Source organism: Nipponia nippon, unplaced genomic scaffold (genome assembly GCF_047370975.1).
Source record: "Nipponia nippon isolate SJK-2023a ecotype South Korea unplaced genomic scaffold, ASM4737097v1 scaffold_4, whole genome shotgun sequence".
Taxonomy (NCBI): Eukaryota; Metazoa; Chordata; class Aves; order Pelecaniformes; family Threskiornithidae; genus Nipponia; species Nipponia nippon.
The window spans coordinates 124037478-124058095 of record NW_028262358.1 but is presented as its reverse complement, the minus strand read 5'-3'; the positions used below and the strand labels follow the sequence as shown (position 1 = coordinate 124058095).

The 20618-nt window shown below is 39.7% G+C and overlaps 1 protein-coding gene across 5 annotated transcripts in view; it reads left to right on the top strand.

The window, feature by feature from the left end:
* Positions 1 to 20618, top strand: part of MSRA (methionine sulfoxide reductase A) — a 300787-nt gene that overhangs the window by 116209 nt on the left and 163960 nt on the right. For all 5 annotated transcript variants that reach the window (XM_087776798.1, XM_087776795.1, XM_087776796.1 and 2 more), the window contains one exon: positions 1007 to 1075. In XM_087776798.1, coding sequence (XP_087632924.1) covers positions 1007 to 1075 — 69 coding nt within the window. The remainder of the gene's footprint in view (positions 1 to 1006; positions 1076 to 20618) is intronic.

The following is a 20618-nucleotide window of genomic DNA, read 5'->3' as shown; positions in this document are numbered from 1 at the left end:
TGACTGTATTGGGAGTAAATGTCCAGGTTTTGGTAGCCTGAGGGTTGCAGGGGCGGCCTCTGTGAGGAGAGGCAGGGGCTGCCCCATGCCGGACACAGCCGGTGCCAGCCAGTCCCAGCCAGCTCAGCAAGGCCCCACCACAGGACACAGCTGAGCCCATCAGCGATGTTGGTGATGCCTCTGACAAAATACATGTAAGAAAGGGCAAAACATGGCACAGCCGTGAGGAGTGAGGAAAAAAATGTGAGAAACAGCCCTGTGAGCCTGAAGGTCAGAGTCAGGGATGGAGTGAAGTTCAGCCTGGGAAAAAGGGAGGTGGGGGGAAGGTGTTATTTTAATTTGTCTTTGTTTCTCACTATCCAAACACATGTTAATTGGCAATAAATTAAGTTAATTTTCCCCAAGTCGAGTCTGGTATGCCCATGATGGTAAATGGTAAGGGATCTCCCTGTATATGACCTCGACCCATGAGCTTTTCCATCTTGTTTTCTCCCCCTGTCCTGTTGATGAGGGGGAGTGGGAGAGCGGCTGGGTGGGCATCTGGCAGCCAGCCAAGGTCAACCCACCACACTAATGCAGAAAATACACCCAGTTCATGCTTGATCATATAAAAAACCTTGCGGTTGAGCACCAACGGATCCTGGCAGCAACAGAGAATTATGATTTCCCTGCTTTTTCTGCTTGCATGAAGAGGTTGCTTTCAAGAATGCTCCTCCTTTGACAGTGATTGCGACTGTATATTGCTCTGTATGTGTGTGTCGCGTTAGTATCAGCTGACTTGTCTTAACCACTAAACTGAAATGCATCTTTGGTTTATATCCTGGGACTTGTCGGCAGTATTTTTGAAAAACAGACTCAGAGCATGAAGTTCCAGATATTACTGAATTATACAGGTTGGCTTTCATAAATCAGACTTCAGGTTTCAATAGAACTGTAAGAAAAAAAACAGTCAGTTTTATGCAAAGCGTATATTCTGTTACATTTTGATTTTTTTTTTTCTTTCTAGATAAACATCATGTCAATGGAAACAGAATGGTAGAACCTTTCCCAGAGGGAACACAGATGGCTGTATTTGGTAAGACATCAGTTTTAAAATAAAAGCTCTGAGCTGTATAGTGTTACTGCATGCCAAATTTCTTAATTTCAGCCTGAGTCCTCAGAGTTTCAGAATCTGGGCTGCTATTGCCATTTTCTAACAGTCAGCAAAAGCCACTGATCATTTTGGGAAACGTCCATGCCCCAAAAGGAGTATACTGAAAGTATTTTTCTGTTACACACACAGAAAATTTAAACCCTCATTTTGTTCCATAAAAATTCTAAAATAGTAGCTTTTTATGTATGATAATTCCTGTAAGATCATTCATTAGTTTAAACAAAATTCTGAAGATGATCCCTGATTCTCCAGACCTTAAGTCATGCAAGCAACTCAAACTGTTGGGTGGAAAGCTTTATCTGCTGTACTTGCAGAGCCATCACCATCTATATGCCCCAAACCCAAACCTGCTCTTTTGTACTTCACTTTGTGAATAGTCCTGTAGACTTCCCGCTGGGTGCCAACAGAGCTGGAAAGGTGGCCAGCTGTAAACGAGAAGATGTTTAATTTCATTGTATCTATGGTATTTTCTATGAAAATGTCATTCTTTGAGCCCTTTTGTAAAACTTGAAAAAAGTGTTTCTCTGACGAAATTAGTTACTTCTGGAAGACAGAAACATCCTAAAATAGGTCAGAATCACCAGCTTTTTACCAAGATATGAACTTTACCCAAATCTGGGAATCGTCAGAGCTGTCATTTCAGAACGTGCTAATGTTAGTCCTTAAGGGCAAGCCTATGGAATTTACTAGGGAAGAGAAAAGTGGATTTCTACAACAATTATTCTTAAAACTTATTGTTACAAAGAATGAAAAATTTCCTAACCCTGTTTTGAACCATAAGATTGTATTGTTTAAGAAGGATATAATTCTCTATTAACTTCTACAGGATGGTATAAAAGTGCCTTAGGAAATTTATTATATCCTATTAAATGTTTATCTATCTGGGATGTTGAAGTAAATATTAAATTACTACTTGATACACCTGCTATATCATCTAGCCTGATGGAGTTCTAAATCATAATAAGTGCAGGTCAGGTATATTAAGCAGTCATCGTGATTTTTGACCTGGGCCTGTTCTAATAACATGTATATAAATTTTGGCAATCACAAGGCAATGTGTGTAACAGCAAATGTGTAAAAATGGAGAATGGAAAGCAGTGATTCTGAGAACCAACGCTATATAAATGCCCAGTATGATGTAACAAAAAGAATAAATGCAGCCTTCAGATATGAAATCAGGGATATTAGTGAGCAGGCATTAGCAGGCAATTTTACACCTGCACGCAGTGTTTCCAAGACAGATACTAAAATACATTTCACATTCTATTGAGCAATTAGACAGAATTTATTAACAACAGCAACAAAAAGGTGAAACACTGAAACTATCAAAGCAACCAAGAGAATCTGCATATCATCATGTCTTCAGGTATGGACTGGGACAGGTAGCAGGTAGCCTAACCAGAGGTTTCAGATGGCTTAGACTCACCAGGCTGCCAGCTGCCAAACCAGAGGGATGGAGGTGTCCTGTAGTCCTGCGGTGTGGATGTCTCGGTAGTCCTAGGGCACCCAGAATGAACCTAGATACTTGAGTCAGGCACCCCATTCACCCCACGTGCTTCCTGCATCAACAGAAACAGTTATGCGCCGATAGAAAACACATTATTGATCTCCATAAAGGCAGATGCAGTAGAAGTTATCTTCCCTACATGATACAGTAGATCACATTAGATAATCTAATCATCCCTCCTGATGTTAAAGATTATGAATCTGTATTTTACAGGAGAAAGTAGCCTATGTCAATGTGGCACTTTCTGTTATTGAGCTTAGCAATGGTGATCTGGTCTAATTTATAAAAGGACAAGACATAGCATAAATATTTCAAAAACCCGAACAGTGTTTGAAAGTTCTTATGTAGTAACGGTCTACATATTTATCTTGAATGAATTGTTGATCTTAATCTATTTTCAAAGAGATCTGTATTCACATCTGAAATATTTAGCAATCCTAATGCAAAGGACTAAGTTATCCAGGGGAACTAATTTATTACTCCAAAAATTATCTTTTCAATTGATTATTGCAAAAAAAATCACAGTAAGTGTTAACTTTCCTGTGGAACTAATGTTTCTGTAGTTGCCATGGTTGAAGAGGAGAAATGGTTTGTGAGTGTCACCCTTCAGTTACTGTCATAGTTTCTTCAGGTTCTCTTTAGAGTTCCTCTAATCCAGTGTTGTCTTTCTGCCAGTATCCCCTTGTCTGTGGATTTTGGCAACATAAAAAAATTCTTGGAGTGGTGCCATGAGAGGTTGTTTGATAATTTTTTTGGAGCTAAGGGAAAATGATTGTGTGTTACCTTTTGAGTTTTAAGGGTAAGAGGGATGTAGAGATTCTTCTTTGAATTTCTTACAGCAGGCAGGGTCAGGGAGTTCTGGTACAATCTGATATTGATGCAGTCTTCACAGTTTAAATCTTTTTAAAGCTCCTCCTGTATTTCCTGTGCGATGGTCAGATCAGTTTTCCAGTGATTGTGGTGGGTGTTGGTGTGAGTGCTTCTGTTGGTTATACCACTGTTGATTGTACACGATTTGTAAAATGTCATAGAAAGTACTATCCTACCTACAGAATTTCATTGGAAGAGCGGAAAATCTTATTAAACAGCCTACTTTGAATCATCCCTGAGGAACTCCGTTATATTTGTATCAAGCCTGGTAACTTTCATCATTTTTAAATTGCCCTAGATTTTCCACAAGATTGTGATTGCAAATGTTGGGCTAGGTGGTGAAAACTCATGCTGCTGCCATCTGTGCTGTGAATAAATCGAAAACCTACATGTTCTTAGGTTTACTATTAGACCTGAAATATAATAGTATACAAACATGACTCTGATGATAATTGTTGTCATTTGTTGGCATTGCCATCCCATTCTGATAAGTGGTATAGAAAAATGGAGCCCCCAAAGGGGCAGTGTTTGTTGGCCCCATGTGTGGGATGAAATGAAATGGGAACGAAAGGAAGCACTCAAGGAAGAAAACAATTATCTATTAGTAAATCTTCTCCTCGGATTGTTACTCATCCTAACCATGTATACTCCTGTTAACAGCAAGTTCTTTGTATATTAGGTCTCTGTAAGCTAGGGGGAAGACACCGAGCTAGTCTGAGCTAGTAGACTTTCTGACTCCACCTTAGCAAGAGAGGGCTTCTCACACCTCTTCTCCAGAAACATCCTTTAATCCTTTAATTGGGATTGCACAAGGACAAGTCTCGAAGAGCAGTAGTTACTGAGAAGTAATCCCTCTTCCTTAAAAAGATCTACAAAAGCTAAAAGATGGTAAATAAGCATATGATTTTGTAGATATAGCCTACTTGCAATGAATATTTAGATTCACCACTAAAAATAACAGTATAAAATGTAATGCTGGGTTGTAAACACTAATCATTTTACCTGCTTGCAAAATGTGGTTAGATTGCATTACATAGCTCCATCTTCTGCAAAACCTCCTTCAAGATGCTCTTACTAATGCTGTGTTATTTACTTTATGATACGACTTTTTTTTTGATCAAGGTGCCGGGTGAATGTACACGGGTCACTGTTCCTGCAGCTTTCCCGTCTATAACAGAACCTCACAGTTTTGAAAAGACTATTTAAATTATCTTGAGATTCTCCGGTTGTCTGTTTAGCATCATTCAGCTGCCTAAGGTACACCTATTGTTCATTAGAACAAAGAAATGCGTCCTCGTTTCTACAATGGTGAAAAAGCTTGGTTTCAAGGGTGAGGGTGACTCTTTAAAGGAAATCTTTTAATGCTAACCATCCAGTGACCTCTTAATCCAGTTTCCATCTAATATCGAAGCACTAAGAGCACAGGAGGTGCGCAGGCACTGCTTACGGCCTCGCTGGAGACACGGTAGAATGCTGTATCAAAAATTGTTGTTGCCCTTGGAGTGAAGAGGGGGGTGTATTCTCAAGTTCAGTGATTGAAACAGATGAAACTCTAGATGTTAAGTGTTTGTGTTACGGATGGGAAAGTAGAAGCCATTCCAAAAATGCCTGTCCAGAAAGTTTTCTTGTAGATTTTATGGCCATAGATATTTTCAATTAAAAGTATCAATCAATCAAAAAATATTTTGCCTGTAGTGCTGATTTTGACCAAAAACCTAACCAAAAGTCAAAGCCTGAACATATACTAGGCGGTTGATAATGTTTTGAAAAGAAGCAATTTAGGGCCTAAAATCAGCTTTCGGACAGAGGTGTGAAAGATGAAAACAAATGCTTCAGAGCTGCAGAACATATGCGACTTTCAATAAATTAATATTTCCATCAGTGCCATCGTAATTCTTTGCATATTTAAAACACATTTAAATGCACTGCTGTATTATGCTCAGAAATATTTCTGATCGGTGTTTCTGAAATTTCAAGTGCATATTTTTCTTATCAGCTGCTGCTAATGCAAGACTCCAGTTTATCCCAGAGCACCTGTGTATTCACTCTGCTTTATATGCTACCTTATTTCTCTAAGACGAAGCATTGTGAATATGGTGCGTTCATAGGAAGGCTCTTATTTACCTTCAGTAAAATCTGGCAATAGTTTAGATTTGTAATTATAACATTTTTTAAATACAGGACTGAATTGTGTTGCATTTGCTTGACATACACTGTCTGGTAATAGGATTATTGGTTTCTCAATGTAAACAAAATATAGACAGAAGTAGGATGTTAAGTAACTGGTAAGATCTAATTACAGACATTTCTGAGTTGGCAGACAGATCCACGCTTGTTCACCTTCTGCTCTGCACTTACCAGACAGCAGCATGTTCCAGTGATTCTGTAGAGTCATCTTCTTGTTGTACTTTGCCCGGGTTATTACGACCTATTGAGATTCAGAGATACCCTACGCATTCCCACAATTCCCGCTGCTTCCAAAAGTTATTTAACAACGAAAACAGGATTACACCAAGCTTGGCCAATTAACCCCGGCAGAGCCAGGGGTTTCTCAGCCCTTGCATGTGGTCCCTTCAGCTGCCCCTGCGTGCAGCATCACACGATACCTATGTGCGTGGCTGATGCTGGTGGAAAGCTGAGCTCCTCAAACGAGACCTGCTCTTGGGTGGTTCAACCCTTTCTAACAAAGGCTTGATCAGGGCAACTTTTCCACTAAAGGAAAATAATTTCACTTGAAAGTGGGATGATGTATTTAAGAATGGATCACTATATAGAGTTTCTTTTTACTCATTGCTGAAACAGCTACTGGTGGCCACTTCAGATAAGAAAATGTGTTTGGAAGCCTTTTGGTCCGACTGAATTACATTCTTATGATGAGCTCTGTTCTTTTCACCAGGAAAAGGAAATCACAGGAAACAAAGTTTGGACCACAAGAGAAATACCTTTTTTTATAGACAGTAAAAAAAGAACAATTTTTCCCTGGTGCTCAAAGAAAAGGAAGAAAACTTTAAACCATGCTACATGTCAGAAGATATTATATCTCTATCTGAAGAGAATATAAGACTTCATGATGTTGAAACAGGTGTGTGTGCTGTGACCCAAATTGTAGGAGAAACATCTACAGCAATATTACCAGATGTTACAAGGATCACATTGTGGAAGAATTGAGAGCCAGAGGGAATGTCTTCCAGAAGGGATTCATGGTTCTCATGCTAATTCTCTTTCAATATCTTGGAAAAGCGAAGGAAGTGTGCTAACTGGCTGGGTCTGTAAAGCGCTGAAGTGTTAATGCTGTCCCGTGTTCACAAGGTGGTGTAAAAATGGACACTGAACTTTCGGCAGTTTTGGATGGAGAAATTAAATCTGTGAAGACATTGCATAACAAAAAGGGATTGCCAAAAGGGACACTGCTCCGTCCCTAAACCAAATCATCTTCCTATTCTTGCCTTTGCAGTATGTTTATTAAAGAAATATATCTTTATTTCCCATTTGCTTTTTTTGCCTTCTAGATACTGACTTATGGCCAGTGTCTTTTTGGTGCCTCTTCCAGGGAACTGAAACACAACCCGGTTCCTTGCCTGTGCTGTCTGGTCCTGGCTCATCCTTATTGCCACCAGTGCCTAAACATCCCCTTCCTTGTAATCTTGCCTGAAGTACGATGCTCTGGTTTGCTGGTCAAAGCTTCAGGGGTTATGTCAGCCCTAAGAATTGCCAGGGAAGGTTCTCTGTTTAGGATTTAAGAGTCTAACCAGGGAAGCCCTGAACTGAAAATTTTCCCCTAAGCCTGCTGTAAAATAAGGTGATAAACAGAGAAATAAACATAATTCTGGGACCTTTTAAAAATAGAAATCTTAATATTCCATTTCTCTTGTCCTATAGCGTATCATAGGCATTATGCATTAAATGCTGGTGCTCTGATTTGGTAGCATTGTGCATCAACTCTGTGGCGGTGTAAATGGCCAGCTGCAGAGCACTGTGCGAGACAGACCCAGCTAAATACAAAACGCTACAGTCTGCTTGGTCTTTGCCAAGGACGTTTCCTGACATTTATAAACACTAATAATAAACACTAATAAAATATCCCTAATGCAAAGTGAAAGCTGTCCTTGATCTACACAACCCTTCATAAAATTCTTTTATTTCAAAGGATCCACATCTCTTTTTCTTTTTGCTTCTGAAAACAAAAGTAATGTGGCCTTCAAACACAATATCTGTCCTTCTCCATCAGGGACTTGTTTATGTTAATTTAGCTTTCTTGAGGTAATGAAGAATTTAGCTTTGTGTGGATTTCCACTTAGAGTGTGTATAGCACATTAGTGAAGATCCTGAGGTTTTTAAAAGTCAATCAGATTGCAGCTTTTCAATCAACATCATTCACCTTAAAACAGCCATTTAATTATGTTTTGGGGACTTTCCCACTGAAATGAGTAGAAGAGACACAGTTAATTTTCATGGGTTTTGGGATAAGGCTCAGTGATCTCCAACGGCAGGAATTGTCTCTAACATACATTTTATTTTCTATGCAAAAAGCCAGCAAGGGCACCTAGATTACTTTAGCAATGCAAAAGCCTTGCAGAGAAGTAATTTCTTGCCAATGATAAATAGGGATATATCAGTGACGAGGATGAACATATGCTTGGCATCATTCTGAGTTGGTTTAAGTTTGAAATAGAAGTAAATTATCCTGTTAATGACTAGAGGCTGCCCTCATCAGATTTATGCTGCTTTGCGGGAGATATATGTGCCTATGCGTGCGTGTGTTTATGTGCTGGGCTATACAGTATACGCATACACATTTACCATCAGCATTTATCCTTTGATTCCTGTTAATAAAGCACAGAGCATGGTGATATAGCATAAAACATACAGAACGGTGATGATTTATTGTATTCAGCCATGAAAAATGTGATGCTAATTGTCAGTAGTTACAATAGCAGAGGAAAAATATATCAGGAGGTTTTCGGAGGGATAAAAAATGTGTTGTTTTGATAATTTTGGACATACTGTGACATTCACAAGGTATTGTCAGTGCATCTTACAGATCCTAATGGATTTATCTTTACAACACTGCTGTCACAGACTGACAATATTAGAACTGGGGATGTGAGACCGAGCAAATAGGGTCCTATATTAAAAAATATGGATCTCTTATTATTGGGTTATTCAGCCTGGGATAATTTAGAGTGATTTTCCTGATTTTCAGGAGTTTTTCTCACCTGATGAAGTTATTGGTGATCTCAAAAAATAGATCATTAGATATCTTGCTTAAAATCGAAGGTACAAAACTCTTCATCTACTTTTAAAATACTTGCTCAGAAATGCTCCTGAAGCCTGGGGGAGTCAGCTGGAATCTTTATATTGATCTCATTGGTGCTTTCAACACGTGGGGCTGGAATTAATCCCAATAGATTTTAGGTATGTAATCTAAAGTGGTCTTCAAGAATTTCTCCCTAGTCAGAGAAAACACATTTGGAGGTCAGCTCATAACAGCTCTCTCAGGAAGGAATAAATCACACTCTCTAGGTGCCTTGTTCTGTCAAACACTATCTAAACAACTAGCTTAGACTAGGGGAATTGATGCATTTGCATAAATATGTTGCAAATGTTTTATGCCATGTGAGACGTCCACAAGGGTCTGGCAGGGATGATCCAGGTCTTACAGGAGATCCATCCTCTTGTGAACCAGGAGATGAAAGCCAGATAGGTTTATCTAGGACATCCCAAATGATATGAGATACCTCTGTTTAGGGATTCAATGTACATATAAAGACATCTAAATATAAGAGTAACATGTATGTGAAATTGTCCTTGATCCCCAGCTTCCAAGGACATGGGTCTACCTTTTGTCACATCTGCCCCTCTTATGCCAGTCTTGCGCAGAATTGCTGCATAAGGCGCCTCAGATGACACCAGACGCCTTTCTTTATGCATCCGTACTGAGCCCTGGGTCCCCACTGACCGTCATGGGAGCCTGGACACCTTTTGTCACATGTGAACACCTCTTTGTAGAGATCTAAATGTCGTTGTTCAAGTCTGCATGCTGAAGCACACCCTAGAGGTCTCTATTTCAAGTGCCTGAGGTCAGCTGAGAATTGCTTCTGGAGTATTTCTCACAGCATCCCTCACGTCTCAGTATATGCCAGGTACAGTATTTACCCCTGTATTTAGGGAATTGCCCTCATTATTAGATCATTTTCAATGGCAATCCATGCTGGCTAGTACAGCCTCTCTGCTTTTTCTGGGAGACACGCACAAGCCATTTGTCTTTAGAAGAGAGTGAAAACTCCACCCTTTAACAGGGCCAGGCAGCATTTTGTTCCAGATTTTTCTTCTAGAATACCACCTGGCTTTGCTCTCTGGGCAGGACGCACTTTAGAAATGAAGGAAAAAACACCCTTCAACATCTATAAGAAAGAAATAATATGATCAGTTTTTCAAATAAGTTACGAACTAATCACAAAAAAATTCTGATTTGAGTTGAACTGTAAGTAATTTTGTAACAGCCGTAGTTATTTGTTTGTGAGCCAGAGAAAACAGCATGCAATATGTCAGGCTTTGAGATAAAATTTATTGGTGTGTCATTGGCTTAAATCCAACATTATGCTCATAAATAATATAATCCTAGTGTGACACATTTCTGCTTGAACCTTGACTGAAAATTATTGAGAATCATGTTATGAATTATGTAGTAGCAGTCACGCATTCAAGTCAAAAGGATATAACTTGAGTGAAATGCTGAAATGTATTTGTAATTGGGTACACTATCTAAAGACGCATAGTTGCAGAAAGGGCAAGGTATCTTTCCGTGTTTCCAAAGGTATAACATGGAGCCTCGCCGCAGACTCAGGCTAATGGTCATCCAGCTTTTTATTGACTCATTCTTCTGGGAGGGAAAGTCCGATGTGGCTGAATGTTGCTGTCATCTATATCACTCTCTTGTATGCTATTAGCACCATCTTTTGTCTCTTAATTTATATTAGCTCAATATGACCCAAGGCTCCAGACAAATCTTGACAATAATATACAGCCCAGCTGCACAGCAGGATGGGAGTAACTCAGTGTTACTCAGTGGAATGGGCCTGGCAAGCCAAGAGAGGACAAACATAGGGGTTTAAGCATCAAAAGGGTTATCCTCAGACTCATCAAGTGCAATGGTGTTTATCCCTGTGGCAGATAAAGAGGTTATCATCAACTGCTTTGCTTTCTGGTGAACAGTAAACCCAAGATCATTTTACTGTGCTGCTACATTAAAGATCTGGGCATGTTTTTTCGATGTAGAAGGACTTTTGGTAGCTAACACGGTCCCTCTTCAAACCATTGGGTAGTGTGCTGCTTGGCTGTAGTGGTTATTTCTAGTCTACTACAGAAATTCACACCTGGGTTCTTCTCTTTTTTTTTTTTGTCCTTACTATTTGCATACTGCTTTGTTCCCAGGCTGTCTTCTGGAGAGAACCCATTGGTTGCCTTTGAGATGAAACCTGCATGTGGTTCTGGGAATAGTTCATCCTGGGTACCACTCCTTCTAATCAGGCTGGGAAGCAGAGTGAAATTTCACTCCCTCTGCTCAATACTATCCCCCTATGCTTTCCTGGCAGGCCTTGTACCCTCGAATGTCCTGATGTGCTCTCACGACATGCCCCAATGCATGCAGCCCCCACCCTTGGTCTTATGCTATAGAAGCACCACTCTTAATGGACTGACACTGATTTGAAACAAAACCCTAAATTGAGAAAATGGATGTGCACACATACACACAATGCTCATTATGCCTTAGTGCCATAGGTGAAATGTGTTTGGCATGGTAAATGGATGAACAAAGGCAATTCCCTAAATACAGGGGTAAATACTGTACCTGGCATATACTGAGACGTGAGGGATGCTGTGAGAAATACTCCAGAAGCAATTCTCAGCTGACCTCAGGCACTTGAAATAGAGACCTCTAGGGTGTGCTTCAGCATGCAGACTTGAACAACGACATTTAGATCTCTACAAAGAGGTGTTCACATGTGACAAAAGGTGTCCAGGCTCCCATGACGGTCAGTGGGGACCCAGGGCTCAGTACGGATGCATAAAGAAAGGCGTCTGGTGTCATCTGAGGCGCCTTATGCAGCAATTCTGCGCAAGACTGGCATAAGAGGGGCAGATATGACAAAAGGTAGACCCATGTCCTTGGAAGCTGGGGATCAAGGACAATTTCACATACATGTTACTCTTATATTTAGATGTCTTTATATGTACATTGAATCCCTAAACAGAGGTATCTCATATCATTTGGGATGTCCTAGATAAACCTATCTGGCTTTCATCTCCTGGTTCACAAGAGGATGGATGTAGGACCATGTTTCCCATCTCAGAGTTTTAGCTTTTCTTAAATTTCCTAGATCTCATGCCATGGTATATCCTGAAAACAGGGAACAGCAGTGTTGCATGAATAAATGAAGCCAGGCCATGAACCACCTGTGGTACAGACATATTCAGCCAACTGGAGCTGACTATAGTGTGAGAATTTAGCATCCGTAAAGAATTCATGCATACTCCTGACTTTTGCTTGTTCTAGTAGTGTATCTTCAGACAAAGAAGGCTGCATATAAGTGAAGACTTTTAATATGGATTTCCTCTTGCTGGCCAATATCTTCTGTATCCTTTCTTTTTGCTTTCATCAACAGACTTTTGAATAGGTCACCACTTCCGTGGTGCATGTGACAGGGCCAAAATTTGTATTTTTATAAGGTATGTTTATACTTGAATTTTTTAAATCTTCAGTTAAAATATTGCCACTTACCTCATTTTAAAACTAATCTTTGTCCCCTCCAGTTGTTTGTTCCAGACTACCATTATTTATGCTTTACGCTGCTATAGACCAAACCCAAGGGTAAATCAAAGATGTTTGTAGCCTTGAGGCAGTTTTGTTGCTTTAACAGACTTACTGACTTTATACGAATGTTTTCTCAAGAATTCAAGGTACTATGTAGATCCAAAATGTTTTGGAGCGTGTGCTGGAGCTTACAGAAGTGCTATGGTGTTTGGAACCTGAGGCTGTAAGAGTCTCTCAGATCTCAACCAGTTGTCTTCTCCCTGCCTGCAGCCTGCTGTGAGTCTACGGCACTTTGCTGATGGCTCCATCCATCATATTTTGCCCTCAAACTCCCTTCTTATTCACAGTTTTAGGAGGAGGGTAGTATATGGATTTAAACTGATGCCTAAGTATGCAGTTCCTTTCCCTGTTGTTCGAAAGTAGAATAGGAACAGAAAAGAGAACAAAACAGAAATCCTCATTATGCCAGTGTATAAACCCATGGGTTTTCCATGTGGTGAATACTGTGTGCATTTCTGCACCGCTCAGGTCAAAAGAGATCTAGCAGAACTGAAAAAGGTTCAGGGGGCAAAAAGGGTGATCGGACGTATGGAGCATCTTCTATACGAGGAACAACAGGGTACACTAGGACTAGTCAGTGTGAAAAAGAGATAACCTAGTGGGGTATGAGAAGTCTGCAGAGCGATGATAGGCAGGGGAATGTAAAAGGGAATTGATTTTGCAGAATATCTCCCCTTAGAAGAAGTAGGGGCCAGAAGAAAGGATGCAAGTAGGAGCCAGTTTCAAAATAAATCAGAAAAGTTGGAATAAAATAAAAGACTGTTGGTCTCCTTGCCAAAAGATTTTCTGCATGCAGAAGATTTCTCAGGTTGAAATGGGGCCAGGAGAAATAGCTGGAAGAGAGATCCACTGAGAGTTATTCAAACCGCAGCAGCCTCAGGAAATCCTGCAAAAGTCAGAGACTGGGACCACAGTACTGGCAAGTATTGTGTGTATTTGCCCTTTTCTTATTCTTCCCTGAGTTCCTGCTGTCGTCAACTGTGAGATGGCTCCCTACACATCGTATAGGTGTATATCACCTATCATATTGCATCGGCTGCTTTTCTATTATTAATTAATTAAAACTGTGGGGCGTCACATAGCTAGAACCTGTGTGCTGATTTGAAAATACAGGAATCATTGTTGAAAATGGTGTTGAAAACCATGCAAATGCAAGCCACAACTGTCATTAGCTCCCTGTTGAGAAAGATTTGTAATCAGAAATAATAAATTAAAGATGCATATGAATCTTTTTCTGCTGGACAATAAAGTTGGGCAAGTTTTGAAAACTTGCTATGCATTCTAGTAATTGCAGCTAACCTGCTTTGAAGTAGTATGTCAAAAAAAAACCCCAAACAAAACCCCAAAGCAACTGATTGCACAGTGAATGCTGTAAAACAGGCAACAGCTCTTTCTGGACGCACGTCTAGCTTGGCAGGGGTGTGAGAGATGTCTGTGCCTCTGCGCTTGGGAAGCAGGCGGGCTGAAGGCATCGTACGGAGGGACCTCTTGCTGCTTCCACCCTGGGGCAGCACAGCTCTGTCTCTGTGACTGCGGTACGTGAGTTATCCAAGCCCGGTTGGATAGCTACAGTTATTCAAAATACATTCATACAAGGATCTCTGACCATGGTTTGTATAAGCTAATTTATTATCCGCTTCAGTGTTCTCTCAGTTGCATCTCAGGCGCGTCTGTCATGTATCACTTATGACTATAGCATAATTCTGAAATGCAGTAGTCGTAAGCAATAGGTATTACATTGCTTTTTTAAACATTTGACTGATTCAAAAAACAATTTTAAAAATTGCTGATTCAAAACCTGTGAAGAAAGAGGAAAATTCTGCTGCATACAAAAATAAGTGTATCTTTACTTCTTCAAAGAGTTGCTATACAACGGCCACATCCAACTTCATGGTAAAGATGGGAATTTCCACCTTAGATAGCTGCTGTACAACTGCCGTGGTGCTTCTTTCACAAACGGCATATAATGTCTATAGCATATTATGAGGCTCTTGCAAAAGCCAGCTTTAAGGTTAGGGAGGCTGTTTATTTAAGCAAGAGCATGCTACTACAGCCCTTAAAACAGCCAGAGGCTGTATGCCTCATGATGCCCCTCTAGCTTAATATTCTGCCACCCACAGCCAGAGAGCGCAGGACGTTTAGAGGACATCTAAGAAAACCACGGGGTTGGAGAGTGAGCAGGTCCTGGACTTTGCTGTGCGTAATGGCAATTCCTTTGCCGAGCCATCAGCGCAGTGCAGACGCTCTGCCTCAGCATTTATTAGAGACACTTTATTTTCAACAGTGATATACCATGGTTTTTGGGAATGAGTGCATGTCGAGTACTGCGTAAATGGTAAATGACTAACTGCCTATCTATTTGGCCTCTGTCTGTTCCTCTGGATACAAATTAGTTTTTCTATAACAATCCTCTCTGGTATTTTCTTGAGTAATTGTCTTTTTTGGGGGGTGGATAGGAAAGAGTTATTCTCTTTTGCAAGTCAGAACATACCATAATTTTATTGGCTACTAACACATGAGAAAATAACTCTTGGAAATTCTATATTTCCATTAAGGACAGCTGTGGTTCAAAATAGATTAATTTTAATGATCTTCTAGGTACACTTAGAAGGCATTTATTAGTTTGGGCTTTTATTGGAAAAGGGTTAAGGGTATGTTTCTGTGGAGCTGGGGAAAGGAGGACTAAAGGGCTGCTTGTTGAATTGGCTTCTTATTTGAACGTAATTATTTTTTGCTCCTGAGCAATTATAGATTGTAAGTTTAAATAACTGTCAGGGTGCCTACAGCTTTCTATTGTTGTTTAAAATCTAAGGTTATAAATAAAATAAGTAATATGAGATTACTTTTTCTGAATGCGTCTATGGCAGTTAATTTAACTTAGCAATAGTTCTCACAAAAGGAAAGAAAAGGCAAGATTTCTATTCCTTGCAGTAAACAAACTTTGTAAACAAGTTATTATTTTCTGCAGCATAGCCCTAAAAGTGATTCTTGTTTTGCTGGTAACAAAATGTTTGTGGTGCTTTGCTTTTATAATAGTAGAATAGATTTTGTTTTGCTTCTGTGTGTTCCAAGCTCCCTAAGGTTGCCGAGAGATTAGAGAGATTTTCACAAGACAAGGGTAAGGCTTCGCTATTATTGCAGAGATGAATTTATATGAAAGATATAGTTTCAAGAGAATCAAATGGATTACACAGCCCTGATGACATCTCTTATTTTATTTGTACATCAAGTTCTACTTGAGTAGCAGAGCACTAAAGTGTGTCAAATGACCAAGGATGATCTAAAATGAATCTCTGCGAAGTATTGGAATGCTTAGAGCAAAGGAAGATCACAAAATGATTTGAAAGCCTCAAATCAATGACTGAACTAAAGATGTGATGCTTTGCAATGAAGCAAATAATCAGGTTGATGATAGGACCATGTAGCTCTATCTCAATCTCTTTCACATATTCTTGTACCAGAGGTTCTTTTTATCCCTAACAGACTTTTGAAAGGTAATGTGTTAAGAAACTACTCCCTTCTTCAAAGGAGATAGAAAAGTGGCTAGACTGAATTTATCTGTGCACAAGCTGGCATGGTTTATTGACTGTATCCTTGGGCATTCTGCTGTGTTAATTCAGATTAAGATTTGGTTCCATTTTTGGACACTTCAGAGGTTTGCAAAGCTTCGGATGCTTTTATTCATACTCATCACATTTTCATTGATCCAGTAGTTTATTTTGTAAGAGAAATTAAAAAGAGTAAATAGCTAAAGGAGTCAGAATTTTGACCATAAACCCTGACATTTTTTTTCTGTGTCCTTGGGACACTTCAGTCATCATCGTTGTGGCCAAGAAACATCAGGTCCCTACAGTACTTCTCAAGACTCCTCTTTAATCGATTAGACATGAAAGACATGCAATTTTAATCCAAATATTTTGCACTTAAAGACTGATTGTTCTTACTTTGTGAACAGCACTTCTTTTCTGCAGGTCATATCCGTTTTTGGTGCAATATTGCTTTGCATGTGATTCAGTTGTTCATGGAAAATGATGCCCAGTTGTTCCCAGCCACGAGCATTCACCCAAATCCCCAAACATGAAAGAAAACGTGTTTATCGGTTTCCAGTTCCTGAATTGTACAATTTGTGACAGTTCTCTTTCATTTTTATGGTATGTACCGATATGAATGGCCCTGTAAATAGAAAACTAAACTTTTGGGGAGGTTGCTGTTTTGTTCTGCATTTGTACCCAGAACCCAGCACAATGGAATTCAAATCTGCGATGAAGGCTTTTATCTGCTGTGGTTGTGAAAATAGCAATACCACTAATGACGGAAACAAGCCTCAGAGAGAAAATCTTTTACAGTCTGCATTCAGGCTTGAATTCCCAAAGCTTCCTTCTCATCTCGTTTTTCCCAGTTCTACACCTGTCTAAATATAGTGGACTCGATTACTTATACAATGCCAAGTAAACAGAATTAGTTCCATTTCATGAATGAAACTTGATCAAAGAACAAAACAAATTTTTATAAGATGGAAACCTTCAAGAGTAAGACATTGAACCATTTTTTGGATGAATTGTCTATTTGTTGTTAAACATTTTTGATTTCTCTTGTCCCATGCCTAATCTTGACTGGCTCTGTCCTCAACCTAATAAATATCAAGACCACCAGTTGGTATATCCGGCTCAACATGTTAAAGCAATCACAATGCTCCGATATATTTTCTGTATTTTTGGAAGCAGCAGTTCTTTATTTTGTCTTATTTTCCACATGATGATATTGCAGCTGTATTCCACTGACAAAAGACAAATAAGATGAAAGTTGCTACATTTTATCTAGACAAAGTTTTACTGAAGAATACAAACCAATCAAAATATGGGAAGGAAAAAGTTAGAAAATGCATAGTTTCATCAAGTGGTGTTTCTATCACCCAATAGTCAGCGTGAAAAAGAGAGATTTTAAACAAAGATCTGTTAGTTGGGATCCTTTGGTATTTTTCCAAAAGGGATTCTTTGCTTTGCTTTGGGACCGCTCATACCTCAGTTGTGGAGTACTTAAAGTAATAATTCATAAATTATGGTTCATGTGAGGCTTAATTATTGTATGCAAAATGCTTTGATGTTTTTGGATGAAAGGAGCTAAATACATGTGAATTACTAGGTAAGTATTTGCTTTCTAGAGGAGGCAGAAAATGTGGTTCCCCGGATCCAAACGTCTGCTGCCAGGCTTCCTCCTATGGCATATTCTCACACCGGTCTCCTTTTGGGAGCTGGGAAGTAAAGCCCGTGAATTGTATCTATATGTTTGGGCCTAATGAACCCTGCACATCTTCCAACTCCTTTTAACCTTTCTCTCCTAATTAAGAAAATGCTGAGTGTGATTAATGCAGAACAAATAGATGCAGAAGAGTGATTAGGAATAAAGCCGGTAGCCCAAGACTACGGAAGAAGGCAGAGCCGCAGGAGTGGTTGGCTTTCTTCACTCTTGCAAGATCTACGTCTCTTCCCATTCATTTTAGGAATGATTCACAGTGTTAGTTCTGATTATTTAGACCCAAGATGAACTTCTGAACAGTTCAGGTGCAGCTCACAGGCGGAGGTTATTTTGCAAAGTTGTCCTCCCAACTCTGCCGGGTGGAGATCTGTGTCATGGGTACAGGGACATTTGGGTGCATCTCTCAAAGGTCAGAAAGTTTGGCCTCTGCTGCTTTTACATATTCTCTTTCCAGTGTATGATGACAACCTTCCAGATCAGCATAAATGACTTTTTGAGTAGGCCGTATCCTCCAGTTTCTGGGAATTAGAGGCAAGCGGTTTTCCAGCAGAGGATTTTGATGATGGAATTTTCTTATTATGTGGACTCAGCAGAGGACAGTTTTGCTGACCTCCAGGATAAAATTGGTTTAAATATTCCTGCTTATTGGGTGGGGAAGTAATATTGAGGCAGTGAATAAGGCCATCTTTGAAAGTATTTTAATACACTGACTTGTGTATATCCCTGCTCTCTGGTGGTTAAGATCAAAATTGCATTTAAACAGGAATATCTGAAACCTCTTGTACTATAACTGTGAAGTTTAGAGCAGCTGTGGTGTGTGCCTTAATGACATACTGGATATTGGCTTCAGATTTATTTAAATCCTGTTGATTTTATATTATTTAAAACTTGTAACATGCATTTATGATGGGTTGAATAAACACATTTTAAGAATAATTTTCTATCTGCCTATCTCTATTGCTTTTCCCAGTTTGAGTGCTGTTGTCTTATAGGGTTTTTCGAAAGTCATACTTATGACACGTTATGCATATTTTTTGTGCTGAAAACATGGCAGTTTTTCTCTTGACAGTAAAATATTCCTTTTCTATTATGATAGTCTGCTTTTCCTCTTACAATAATTCTAATCTGTTGTGCAGATTTTATACAAACATCCATACATACACAAACACGTGCCCACACGCACTTCGAATGTCAGCAGCTACCATACAGGCATAAATGAATTGGCTGGGCATTTGTTAATTTGAATGAACATGAGGCTTCTGCTTCTCCTATGGAAAGAGAAGCAAACCCAACAGTTTCTCTGGGAATTCATGCAGTGTGAACAGAACACATCTTGGCAAAATGGTGAGCCAAGAAATTCCTCTTTAGTTGCTCTGTTAGGCAAACTGCATTTTAAATTTCTTGCCGAGGGCTTTGTTTGACTTGCCCCAGGCAAGCTGTTCAACATATTTATCAACCCTGTTGTAGCATTAGAGCCAACGCTTATCTAGGAAAATCATCCGCTTAATGCCATCTGTCATCAGGAGTTTTATTTCTTTCAGCTGAGCTTGTTCTCCATTTCAGGTTTTTTTTTATATTCCTCCCAACCATTTCTTAGTTGATTGTTTTCCAGTGATCTCAAATATTCTGTGATTGCTCAAATATTCTGTGGTTGCTGCATGTTAAACCCCTAAAGACATCAATAATACAATTTTATTTTAAATCCTGATTGATAACATTAATCCTATATGCATCCAGATGGCTCGCCAAAGCGCCCTACATATTCCAATGTTATGTAAAAGATATTGCATTTCAATCTGAATCTGGAATTCTTTCCAGATACTCAACAAAAATTTAAAAAAATTCAGAACAAAGACTTTGGGGTAATTCGTGCTGTATTTTTAGCTTGGTACCTATGAAGACACGGCTTTGATCATTTCAGAGTTTCAGGCCCTTATTAACTGTTGTGTAAGCGCACAGGCGGTATGAAAGTGTTCAACAAAGCTGTATTCACTCGCTTGACATGTGATTGTGAGATCCAGTCCTACTTTTGGATTTGTGTGCACAATGACAGTGAAGCCAAAGGGACTGGCATAGTTCTCTGTAGAGAACAAAATTTAACTTTCTGGAAGTCTGGTGCTATTGAGTTACATAAAGTCAAGAAAAATTATTATATCCAGGCATACAACCACTGTGTATAGACTAGATACAGGCTGGACGTTCTCCTGGGTTGCCAGGACGTCCTGATCTCCTTATTGTCCGAACTGGGAGTCTGGTGGGTCCCATCACAGCTTCCTTGTTGCCTGCTCACCCATCTTCTCTTTGGGGGAGGGAACAGGATGGTGCCTACCAAGGTCTCATCCTGACCTTTCGTGGTGAAGCCAAGGTGCCCACTTCAACCTGTGAAGTACTAAAACTTAATGGTCCCCATGGTTTCGGAGCACACAGCATAAATAAATATCTCTTTGGCTCAGTACTCAGAAATATCAGTACTTGGACTGACTTCAATCAATCAGCTGTACCAAATGCTCTGCACAATTTCTAAAGAGAAAAACGCCAATCACACTCAGTATTTGGCAGAAATGTATGAAATGAGCATTATTATATAGGTATATAACTTCCTGACGTTCAATTTATTCCTTCCAATTGGGGGAAAAAAATCATTTCAGTTCAAAGCAGCTGAGCATTTCCTTCTCCAGATTTTATAGAGGTAACTAAATCAATCGTATTCAAAATTCGGGCCAAGTCCTATACTGGCCAAGAGAAGCGGGGATACTGGCAGCTGTGTCTTCAGCTCCCGGAGAGATGCTGGCTAGAGCAAGATGCAGTGAGGTAGGCCGGTGGGATGTACTGTTGGCTGTCCTTTACTGCTTCAATGTATAGGAGCAGCCTGTGCCCCCAGCTACTTTTGGCTGGGTACTGTAGCATTTGAGCAGCTGGCAGAATCATTGCTTCTAGGGTTTCAGAACATAAGCTGG